At 39.7% G+C, this 11,999-nt stretch overlaps 1 protein-coding gene across 2 annotated transcripts in view; it reads left to right on the top strand.

Annotated features, from left to right (window-relative positions):
- Positions 1-11,999, top strand: part of ARNTL2 (aryl hydrocarbon receptor nuclear translocator like 2) — an 88,460-nt gene that overhangs the window by 61,265 nt on the left and 15,196 nt on the right. For both annotated transcript variants that reach the window (XM_027838678.1, XM_027838677.1), the window contains exon 13: positions 3,303-3,411. In XM_027838678.1, the coding sequence (XP_027694479.1) occupies positions 3,303-3,411 (109 nt within the window). The remainder of the gene's footprint in view (positions 1-3,302; positions 3,412-11,999) is intronic.

The raw sequence follows: 11,999 nt of genomic DNA, 5'->3' as shown, positions 1-11,999 counted from the left end.
CTTCTTCTTCTTCTTCTTCTTCTTCTTCTTCTTCTTCTTCTTCTCCTTCTTTTTTTAGGCAGTCAGGGTTAAGTGACTTGCCCAGGGTCACACACCTAGTAAGTGTCAAATATCTGGTCTGCGATCAGATTTGAACTCAGGTCCTCCTCATTCCACTGTGCCACCTAGTTGTCCCTAGTGGATAATTTTAGATTGTTGCCCAGGGCACTGAATTGTTAGGGAAGTCCCGGATTACACAGCTAGGGTATCTCAGAAGCAGGACTTGAACCCAGATCTTCTTATCTCTGAATCCACTGGACCTGCTCCACTGTGTCAATCTGCCTTCAAGCTTAGTTTTAGATCTTTTTTTCTGTGTTGAAGAAAGATATGGACTGAGAGTTTGGGATATTATATATTGAACAATGGCGGCCCAAACTCCATATTAAAGGAAGAGAAAGAAGCAAATATTCTGCTTGGAGGCAAGATTTCTAAATACTAATGTTACACAAGGAGTCATAGGAAAAGGAGAATGATGCTTCCACAATATAAACGATTTCTGTATCAATCAATCCATCAACAAACATTTATTAAGCTCTTAATATGTCAGGCACCATGCTAGGTCCAGACCCCCAAGGAGTTTACTTTCTATCAACTAGCAGGCATTTAGTAAGAGCTTCCTATGTGCCAGGTAGAGAGGCAGTATGGTATAATGGTTAAAGAGGAAGCGTCAGCATCAGGAAAACCCCAGTTTACATCCTGTCCCTGAGATAATACTAGCTATGTGATCTTGGGTGAGTTACTTAAATTTCTCAGTGACCCAGGCAACTCTCCAAGACTGTAAATGGGCAGAAAAGGTGCCCATCTGCATTAACAGAGGAAGTTCTTTACCAGGATTTCCTTTTGTCAGTCTGGTTTGAAGAAAAAAAATTAAGGGCACTATGTTAGTAGGGGGTGGGGATACAAATACAAAATGTAGAAGTCCCTGACCCTCAATAAGTTTATAGTCTATCAAGAGACAATTATGTTCCTATAGGAATATGTAAATATGAGGTAATCTGGTAAGAGGAAGGCAGTGGTAGTATTTTTCTGAAATATTCACATTGGGATGCTTCATTAATCTTAACCACTCTGTGTATATATCAGGATCCTCTTGGGACTAGGTGTAACCACAGGTTGGTTTGTTAGGAGATATAGGGGACATGTTGTCATGTCCCTAAGATTTTGGTCCTTGGCTTTGGGGGATCACTAAAAGGTAGCCCAAGGAAAGGCAATTCTGCATTTATGAAGAGATAGGGACCCAGGCAGGGAAACTCAAAGAGAAAATAAGATTCTTGGCGTTTTGACTTCCTGTGAATCAAGATTATAGCATCTTAGAATGGGATGGCTATGTGGTTGATTGGAGTGTCCAATGGGAATATGGACAACCTACGTGCCTTCTGGTACTGAAGTAAATGTCTTGCCAAAGCAACCAGACATCAGCTAGAAGTTGTGTTAGGACACAGTGTTGCTTGTCCAATCTCTTTTTTTTGCTTGTTTGCTTGTTTTTTTGTTTTTTTGGTGAGGCAACTGGGGTTAAGTGATTTGCCCAGGGTCACATAGCTAGTAAGTGTCAAGTGTCTGAGGCCCGATTTAAACTCAGGTCCTCCTGATTCCAAGGCTGGAACTCTATCCACTATGCCACCTAGCTGTCCCACTTGTGAAATCTCTTGAGCTCTCTGTGAAGGTCCCTGGGTTAGACTTCCTGGTCTGACAGCTATGACCTTGAAGGACCTTGGGTAAATCAGCTCATTTCTCTGTTCCCCTACTCCCTCACTCATAAAATGAAGGGAGTGGGTTGGATAATCTCTGAGGTTACCTTCCAGCTTTAAATTTACGATCTTATGACAGTCCTGTGTCCAAGCACATTACCCCCTTTAAGGAAGAGAAATTGATGCAACCAGTCCTGTCACACCTGCAAAGCTTTTCTGGAAAACGCTGAGCACAGCAAATAATCAGGCACTGATGTGCTCGCTTTTGGTAGCCTGTTTCCTTTTCTGATTGGTGTTTTGTTCTTGTCTCAACTTCTGTTCCTTTCTATTAACTCTAGCATCCCAGAACCTCTGACCTAATTTGCTATCTCTACTCCTTGCCTCTAAATCCCAGCACCCCTTATCAGGGGTGTGCTGACAAATGTTTAACCAGATCTCCATTGGGGAAATAAGCACACGTGACACACTTTTAAGTTTAACCTGCATTGTTATGATTTTTGCCATCACTTTCTTAAGTCTTAACAATAAACAAAACAATGAACCAAGTTCTAATTTGTAATGTTTGCCAACATGAACGCTAACACTGAAAGTTTAATAATTGCCTCTACTGAGCCCATTCATGCTGAGTCCAGCACACTCCTACCTTACTCCTTGATGATTACAAGCAGTCTGGCTGTTAATCCTTGACTATCTTATGCTGGCTGTCTGGATATGACACTTTGCCTTTGGTGGCACAGTAGATAAGAGTGCTGAGCCTAGAGTCAGAAAGACCTGAGTTCAAATCTAGCCTCTGACACTTACTAGTTATGTGATCCTGGGGCAAGTCACCTAAACAAAACAAAACAAAACAAAACAAAAAACTCTGTTTGCCTCAGTTTCCTCATCTGTAAAAATGGGATTAATTATAGCCTCTATATCCTGAGTTGTTGTGGGAATCAATTGAGGTTATAATTGTAAAGGACTTAACACATTACCTGGCATATATAGTAAGTGCTATATAAATGCTAGCTATGATTATGATGATCATACACCATATATAATTAACTCATTCATGAATTAGGTCAAATTAGTACTTTATTCTCATTAGATCTTTAAAGTATTGAAATAATCACATCAAACTCTACATTCACTGGTGCCAGCAGTCAGGCAGAAAAGGATAACAAGTAATGTTACTATTGTTTAACCCTTAGATAATCAATTCCTGCTTGTTCTTTTGAAATACTGAAGTATGATATCATAACTGGGGTTAAAACCCAATGATAGGGACAGCTAGATGGTGCAGTGGGTAGAGTACTGGCCCTGGGTTCAGGAGGACCGGAGTTCAAATCAAGCCTTAGACATGTAATACTAGCTGTGTGACCCTGGGCAAGTTACTTAACCCCATTGCCTAGCCAAAAAGAAAAAAAGAAAAAAACCCCAATGGTAAAACACATTTTAGGGCAGATGGATTACAGTTTTAAAGATTCCATCTGAATAGGAAAAAACCTAAACTAAAACTAACAAAGATGACGTGCTTATAATTGGAATCTTTTCACCATTTCACCATATTTTTATTTGTGTTTTCTGTGGCTTTAGATGCTTCCAGACAGCCTTTCATTAGTGTGCCTGGAATATCTACAGGAACAGTCCTTGGTGCAGGTAGTATAGGAAGAGAGATTGAAAATGAAGTTCTCGACTTACAGAGGTAATTCTATATGGATACAAAAGTCAAGTATATGGGTTGGGTGTAGTAGAGAAGAGACCATGAGTCTGGTGCTATCTTGTCATGTGGCTTTGATCTGGAAGCAACTTGGCGAAGTAGATAGAATATGAGGTGCAGAATTAGGAACAACTGGATTCCCATCCTACCTAGGTCACTTTTGACTTGTGTGGGTCCTGGGCAAGTCACTTTGCCCCTGTCATCCTTAGTCTCTGCATCTGTGAAATGAGAATAACAATTACTGTATCACATATCACAGAGTTGTTTTAAGGATTGAATGGGAAAATGTACATTAAAAGCTTTGCAAATCTTAAAGTACTATATAAGTATTGATGCTATTTTTATCTTCTATCTTCAATTTACTTTAATAAATATTTATTAATTGCCAATTGGGGGCTTAGAATTATGTTGGCTACTTAGAGAAATGCAGAACTAATATAACACTACTTGTGTGGCTCTCAGCAAGTTGCCTCTCTAGGCCTTATATCTGTAGAATGAGGGAGGTAGACCAGATGTCTTCTGATGTTTCTTGCAGCTCTGCATCTGTGATCCCATGTTCTTCAACAAAACAGTCCTTTCTTACAATCTCACTGGGGATGTAGGACTCTTTTGTAACATTAATTAGACTTGGGGGCATTTAATCGTGTATAGTATATTTCAGCACTCTGCTCATTTTAAATGTTGTTTATTTTATTATTTCCTTGTGTAGTTTTCTAGGGGGCCCTTTTCCCTCTCATCAGCCTTTCTATTTGTTGACTTTTGCGGAGAGTGTCAGGGGCTTGGTTCCCTTGCTTTTCTCACTGTACTTGGCTCGGTCCTCATTGAGCATCTTGCTACGAGGGCTATACCTCATGGTGTAAGAGAAATGAGAGCTAGGAGACCTGAGGTGTAGTCCTGGCTGTGACATTAACAATCTGTGTGACTTTGGGCAAGACATTCATTTCTCTAACTCTGTGTTTTCTCATCTGCAAATGGCAGGGTTTGGATTTGGTCATCTCTAGAGTTTCCTCTGGCTCAGAAATTTTCTCCAGGAGGTCAAGAAGGGGGAGAAATCAACATAGCCAGAGAAGGTTTCATGAAGGAAGGTGAAGCTGAACTGGATCTTGCAGGACAGACAGGCTTTGTATAGTTAGAAAGGAAGTGGGGCAGGGCCTTTAGGGAAGGGAATGTCTGGGCATGAGACTCGGGAACTGTGAGTTAGCTCAGCTAACTGCAGTAAAATGAACAAAGTGGAGGAGATGGGTCTGGATAAATAGGTAAATTCAAAAATAGTGGGCCTTGAATTCCAGGCTAATAGAGTTGAACTTTATCGTACAGACTGTAGGCAACTAATAGACTCATAAACTGTTAAAGCTGGAAGGAACCTTAGAGATCAGTTAGTCCATATCCTTTATTTTACAGGTGAGGAAACTGAGGCCCCAAGAGATAATATGATCCAAGACCAGGTCTTCTGATTCCAAAACCAAGACTCTTTCTACTATGCTTTGTTGCTTTGCACCCCTGTAGATTTCTCTTTGAAAGAACACGGTAAAAGCCATGTTTTAGGAAAAATAATCTGATACCCATGTGCAGGATGGTTTGAAGTAGTAGCAGTATTGATCTTAAAACTGAAGCTAATGTGTATTTGTAAGGAATTCAAGATATAAATCAGTAGGGGAGAACATCCAACCATTACACCACTCAGTGTGAACTCGGTGTGAACAAGAAAGCCGGAAAGCAAGCTATGAACTGAACACTTTTCTTTACTATTTGTGTTATCATTAGTTCTTTTTCTTTTATTTCTCCCTCTAGAGTAATTCCTCAGCTTTTTCTTGTATATGTGATAAGAATTAGTTATTGTTTCTCAAGTGCTTCAAGGCATAGAGTAATGTTTAAGTTTCCATGTTCTCTTTGTCATTTTGAAGAAGTGGGGCCTGAACCAGGGAATCAAATATTACAGTGAAAATTTGGCATATTGGTAACTTCCTTTGGAGGGGTGGGGGGAGGACACATATGAATCCTTTGCTGAAAATTCTATTGTACTGAGGCAGTAGCCTTACAAGTCATTGATGCTAGAAGTAGCTAGCTGTTAATGGATTAAAATAGATAGCTTCTTATGTAATGGTTGCTTTTTTTCCTGCCTATTCTTATGATCCTTATGACAATAAATATCCTCCTACTATGTACTATAGTAAGATGGATAAAATGAATTAAGTTGCTACCGTCTGTGATATTTGTATTTTTGCCACAACTAAGTGTTGGACTGTTGTCCATATCCAAAATGCAGGCTGGCCTCCCTCCTAGAAGAAAAGCAAAATGAAAGGGGACTAAAGAATGCCCTTCATTCTCTAGGTTATTGAGGAGAATGTTTTCCTTATAAATAAATAAAACCAATGTAAGGCCTTTAGTTTAAAAAGAAAAAAAAAGGATATAAAGAGGCAGGGTAGGGAATCCTGAGGTGAGGAGGTTGGAAGATGGAGAAAAGGATGAAGTGGTCACTTTTCCACAGGTTTTCATGATCCTCAACCTAGCAACCAGAACATCCTTGTTGGTGAGAATCAGATCAAGAACAAACCTTCTTTGTTGACTCCTCTACTCATGGAAGGATGAAATTGTCATTATATCCAGTTAAGAATTTATCAGCTGTTTGGTTTTTGGTAGAATTTTTGATAAAAATTGAGAGGAAATAGCAGACATATCTTGACATTCATCCTAGATTTGGGAAGACAGATTTCAAAAGGTTTAGAGAAAGGATTGGTAAGTTTCCATAGCCTAAAGTTCTACAGGGGAGGTCGGTTCAGGAGGGATGGGACTCTCCCCAAAACCAAATTCTGAAGACACAAAGAGAAACAGTTCGAATGAAGAAGAAAAGAAGTTGTCAAAAGAGACCGGTATGGATGCACAGGGATGTCACAATTACTTGGATTTTCTAAAAGGCCTGTTCAGAAGATGGAAGCAAGGACCGACAATGAGGAAAGATTACAAATGGTGCAGTCCTGTAAGAAGAATGGCGGGAGTGGCAAGTCTCAAAAAGATCTGAGACTGATGAAGAAAGCAAAAGATAACGGAAAGGGCATCAGGACTTGTTTGGTTTTGACATATTTATGACAAGAAGCTGTTTAAAGATACCTATTCAGGGTGGATGAAACAAAGCTAAGAGACAGCAGGGAAAAAAGCAGAAACTGCTGGCGTCTCATTTCACTTCAGTTTCCTCTGCCAAAGAGAACAATCTTTGGATTCAAAAGGATAGAACAAAAATGACTAAAATGTAATTTGTATGTTTTCACCATCTACTGGCTCTTTCCTTGTGACCTACAGACGTGTCCCAGTCTTCCCCACCCTCAAAAAGACCTTTTATTTGACCCTGCCATACCCTTGAGCTGTCATGCTATCTCTTCTCCCTTTCATAGTCAAACCCCTAGAAAAAACTCTTTGTACCCTAATTATTTTTATTTTATTTTCTTTCCCTTATTTCCCAATCCCTTGTAATCTGGCTTCCAAACTAATCACTCAACAGAAATTGTTCTCTCCACAGTTACCAAATGATATCTTAATTACCACCTCCAATGGCCTTTTCTCAGGTTGTGTCCTTCTTTCTTAATCCCTCTGCTACATTGGACGTTGTCAACCATTCTCTCCCCCAAGGTACTCTTTCCTCTTTGGATTTTCATGACTTTTCTTTCTTTACCTGTCTGGTCACTCCTTGGTCTCTTATGCTGGATCATCATTTACATCCTACCTTCTAACTGAAGGCATACCTCAAGGTTCTGCCTTAGGCCCTCTTCTCTTTTCTCTCTATATTCTCTTTAGAAGTGATCTCATCAAATTCCAAGGGTTCAATTAACATTAATTATGTATAAAACTTATAGATCTATATAAACAACACTATTTTCTCTTCTAAAATCCAGTTCCTTATTAGTAATTGACTCCTGAACATTACGAATTGGATATTTCTTAAGCATCTCAAAATCGATATGCACAAAACTGAACTTATTTTCTTTCTCCCCATACTCTTATTTCCTCTTTTTGTCCAGGACATTGGCAAGTCAGCCAATAAATATTTATTAAGGAGTTACCATGTGCCAGGCACTGTATTAAGACCTAGGTGGGGATACAAAGAAAGTAAAAAAGACAGTCATTGCCTTTAAGGAGCTCACAGTCTAATGAGGGAGATAACATGAAAAAAAAAATAAACCGAAACTATGCACGCACAAGATATATAACAGATAAATTGGAAATAATGAACAGAGGGAAGGCACTAGCAGTAAAGGGGATGAGAAAAGACAGCTCACAGAACGTGGGATTTTAGCGGGGACTTGGAGAAAGCCAGGAGATGGAAATGAGGAGGAACATTCCATGCCACAAGGATCATCGGTGAAAAATGCCCAGTCTGGAGATGGAGTGTCTTGTTTGAGGAACAGCAAAACCACCAGTACCTCTGGATCAAAGAAAAAGGAGGAGAAAAGGAGAGTGAGGTCTAAGAAGACAGGAAAGATTGGGGGGGAGGAACTACATTGTGAAGAGTTTTGAATGCCAAAAGGAAGTTTTGATATTTGATCCTGGAAGTAATAGGGAGCTGCTGGAGTTTATTCAGGAAGGTTTTAGGTGGGTGACATGACATGGTCAGATCTGTGCTTTAGGAAAATGAATTTGATAGCTGAGTGGAAGATGGACTACACTAGGGAGAGACTTGAGGCAAGGAGACAGTTACCACCATTGCAGTTATACAGGTTCACAGCCTTGGGGTTATCCTCAGCTCTTTACTATCTCTTATCTCCCACATCTATTCATCTGCCTACCCTTATCAATTCTGTTTCCAAAACATCTCACAATATGTCTCCAGCTCTTCACTCACACAGCCATGACCTTAGTTCAGGCCCTTATCTCCTTTCTTAGACTATTCCACTGGGTGGTGGAGTGGATACAGTGCTGGGGGTGGCCTGGAGTCAGGAAGACCTAAGTTCAAATCCAGCCTCAGACACTTACTCGCTATGTGACCCTGGGCAATTCACTGAACCTTGTTTGCTTCAGTTTCCTCATTTGCAACATGAGTTAGAGAAGGAAATGACAAACCATTCCAGTATCTTTGCCCAGAATCCCTACCCCCACCACCGAAAGGGGGATCATAAACAGTAGGACAGGACTGAAAATGACTAAACAACAATAACGTACTCTTCTAGTAGCTTCCTGACCAGTCTTCTGACTTAATGGCTCTCTTCTCCCAATTATTTCTCTACCACACTGCCAAAGTAATATGTTTAAAGCATAGGTCTGATCATCTCACTTCCCTTCTCAAAAAGCTCCAATATTTAAACCCCTATTATCTCTAGGATTAAATCCAAACCTTTCTGCTGGCATTTAAACCCCTTCATAATTTGCCCCAGATTACCTTCTTAGGTGAATAGAACATTATTCCTCTTCAGTCACTCTTTTCCAGCTAAACAGGCCTATTTGCTGTGCCTTTTAAATGAAAATTTACCTCTATTCTCTGCCTTTTCACAGACTGTCCCCATGCCTAAAGAGCATTCTCTCGCTTCACCTCTGCCTCATAAAATCCCTAACTAACTACACAGTTTAGCTTACATGCTATCTTCTACATGAGGATTTTCTTAATTCCCCCCAGCTTTTAGCACCCCCTCTTCAAAATTACTTTGCATTGACTTTGCATGCATTTTGTACTTACTTATATGCATGTGTGTTGTTTCTCTTGATGGAATGTAAGTTCTTTGAAGGCAGAGACTTTTTAAAAAATTTTCTTTTTTTTTTGTATTCCCAGGGCCCAGCATAATCCTCACCCAAAGTAGGTGCTTAATAAAACCTTGTGGAGTTATTTATTGATAGATGAGAAGGTAGTAAAAAAGAAAAAGATCATTCAAGTCACTGGGCCTCAGTAAAGCCGGAGCCTGAAAGATATGAGTGCTGAGCCACTGCCGTTGGTCTTTGAAAGAGTGTGGAAAATAAGAGTGGTACTTCAGGATTAGATAGGAGGACAGAATTTCCAAATTTTCTATAAAGTGCAGAGAATGGGGATGGAAAATCATAGTCCACAAGGAAAAAAATATTGCAAGCAGCCAGAAAGAAACAATTCAAATATTGTAGAACCACAAACAGAATAGCACAAGATTTCGCAGCTTCTCCATTAAAGGATCAGAGGGCTTGGAATACAATATCTCAAAGGTCAAAGGAGCTAGAATTACAACCAAGAATTACCTACTCAGCAAAGCTGAGTTTAATTCATGAGGGGGAAAAAATGACATTCAATGAAATAGAGGAATTTAATGCATTCTTGAGAAAAGACCAGAGCTAAAATAGAAAATTTGACTTTGAAATGCAAGACTCAAGAGAAGCATGAAAAGGTAAACAGGAAAGAGAAATCATAAGAGTCTAATTGAAGTTAAACTGTTTACATTCCTATGTGGAAAGATGATATTTGTAACTCATGAGACCTTTCTCATTATTAGGGTAGCTAGAAGGAGTAAATATAGATGCAGGGCACAGGTGTGAGTTGAATATGAAGGGATGATATCTAAAAAATAAAATTAAGGGGTGAGAGAGGAATGTACTGGGAGAAGGAGAAAGTACAGGTAGAATGGAGTAAATTATCTCACATAAAAGAGGCAAGAAGAAGCTTCCCCCCTCAGTGGAGGGGAAGGGTGGGAGGTGAGAGGGAATGAGTGAACCTTACTCTCATCAGAACTGCCTTAAAGAGGGAATAACATATATACTCAACTGGGTATGGAAATCTATCTTACCCTACAGGAAAATAGGGGGAAGGGGGTAAGAGAAAGGGGGAGGTGACAGAAGGGAAGGCAGATTGGGGAGGGGGCAATCAGAAGCAAACACTTTTGAGGAGGGACAAAGTGAAAGGAGAGAATAGAAGAAATGGGGGGTGGGATAGGATGGAGGGAAATACAGTTAGTCTTTCACAACATGACTATTATGGAAGTGTTTTGCATGACTGCACATTTATAACCTATATTGAATTGCTTGCTTTCTCAATGGGGGTGGGGTGGGGAGGGAGGAAGGGAGAGAATTTGGAACTCAAAAGTTTTAAAAATGAATGTTAAAAATTGTTTTTTACATGTAACTGGGGAAAAAATAAAATACCAAATTAAAAAACATAAGAAAGAAAATCATAGTCCAGTGAGTTTTACCTCAATTCCTGGCAAAATGAGAGCATGTCTACAAGTACCACTATCCAAAAAGTGGAAGAGGCTACTTTGGGAAGAGTTGAGTTGCTCCTTATTGAATGTTTTCAAGCAAAGGCTGAACTTGCCGGGTACCTTGGAAAGGGGATTTTTGTTTTGCTATCATTGAAAGTATATAGCCTCTGAGGTCCCTTTCCACTCTGAAATTCTGTAATATTGTGACTCTAAACTCCCTAACTTTTCTAGTTAAAAAAGAGGTTTTTTTTTTTTTCAAGAGATTTTTCCCCCCCGATCTCTATAGTTGAAAATGTCTGGCTAATGGTTTCTCCTTGAAGGTGATCTTCTATCTACTTTGTGTCTTTATTTATGTATGTGTTGTTGCCTCTATTGAAATGTGAACTCCTTGAGAACAAGAATTATTTTTGTTTTTACTTTGTATCTCTAGTGCTTACTTTGATAAGCACTGAATAAATATTTGTTGTTGTTTTTTTCTGTCTGGTCTTAAAAACTGTAATCGCAATGACCCTTTCTTTACTATGGTCTATCAGTTTAAGAATAAATTGCCTAGAGTATGTATTTTGTGATTTCTTCTATAAATGTATGTAACCTATGGCCCAGGTCTCTCCAAGGCTTGGACTAACATGGCTAACAAGTTCAGGTTCTATCCTAGGAGCTGACTTCTGAAAGAATCATCTCTTTTTGGCTTCTTGCCCCTACCTAGAATTACTCGAGGAAAAACTCTGTAATAAATTCATTGTTGTCCCGTTGTGTCTGACTTTTCATGATACCATTTGGGGTTTTCTTGACAAAGATACTGGAGTTGTTTGACATTTCCTTCTTCATATGAAGAAACTGAGGCAAACAGGGTTAACTGACTTGCCCAAGGTCACACAGCAAAGTAAGTGTCGGAGGCTGGATTTGCCCTCGGGTCCTTCTGACTCCAGGCGTAGGGCTCTATCTACTGCACCACCTAGCATTGCTGATAAGTTTATGGTGTAGCCCATATCTAGATTTCCCCAAATGATCACTATCATGGTCCTTAACTCTTATAAGGGTACTCAAGAGAGCAATGCATGAGGAGGACAGCCTTTATTTCATCCTACAGTAAATGTTGAAGACAAAAAGGACTCACTACAACCCACCAACAGGTGCCAAAGCACATAAGTTAACTCAGGTAGCTCATAAGCTCATAAAAAGGCAACCCGTTGACATTCCAGTGAATCTCTCTCATGAACAAACAATTTTCCATCAGCTCTCACTGTGATGGTGGAAGAAGGCAAGGTCAAGATCTCTAACCCTCTTTGTCCCCCCCCCACTCTTTTTCCATGACATGTCTTTAGTCCTTCAACCCTAAGAACCACTTGGAAGATTGTCTTCTTTCTTTCTTTCTGTGAAAGGGCCATTACTCAAACTCTTGAACTTGATAACTCTCAAATTTGGGGTCAC

The sequence above is a fragment of the Vombatus ursinus genome, unplaced genomic scaffold, assembly GCF_900497805.2.
Source record: "Vombatus ursinus unplaced genomic scaffold, bare-nosed wombat genome assembly UNPS02014830.1, whole genome shotgun sequence".
Taxonomy (NCBI): domain Eukaryota; kingdom Metazoa; phylum Chordata; class Mammalia; order Diprotodontia; family Vombatidae; genus Vombatus; species Vombatus ursinus.
The sequence above is the reverse complement of the archived record's forward strand: the minus strand, read 5'-3'. Positions and strand labels throughout refer to the sequence as shown.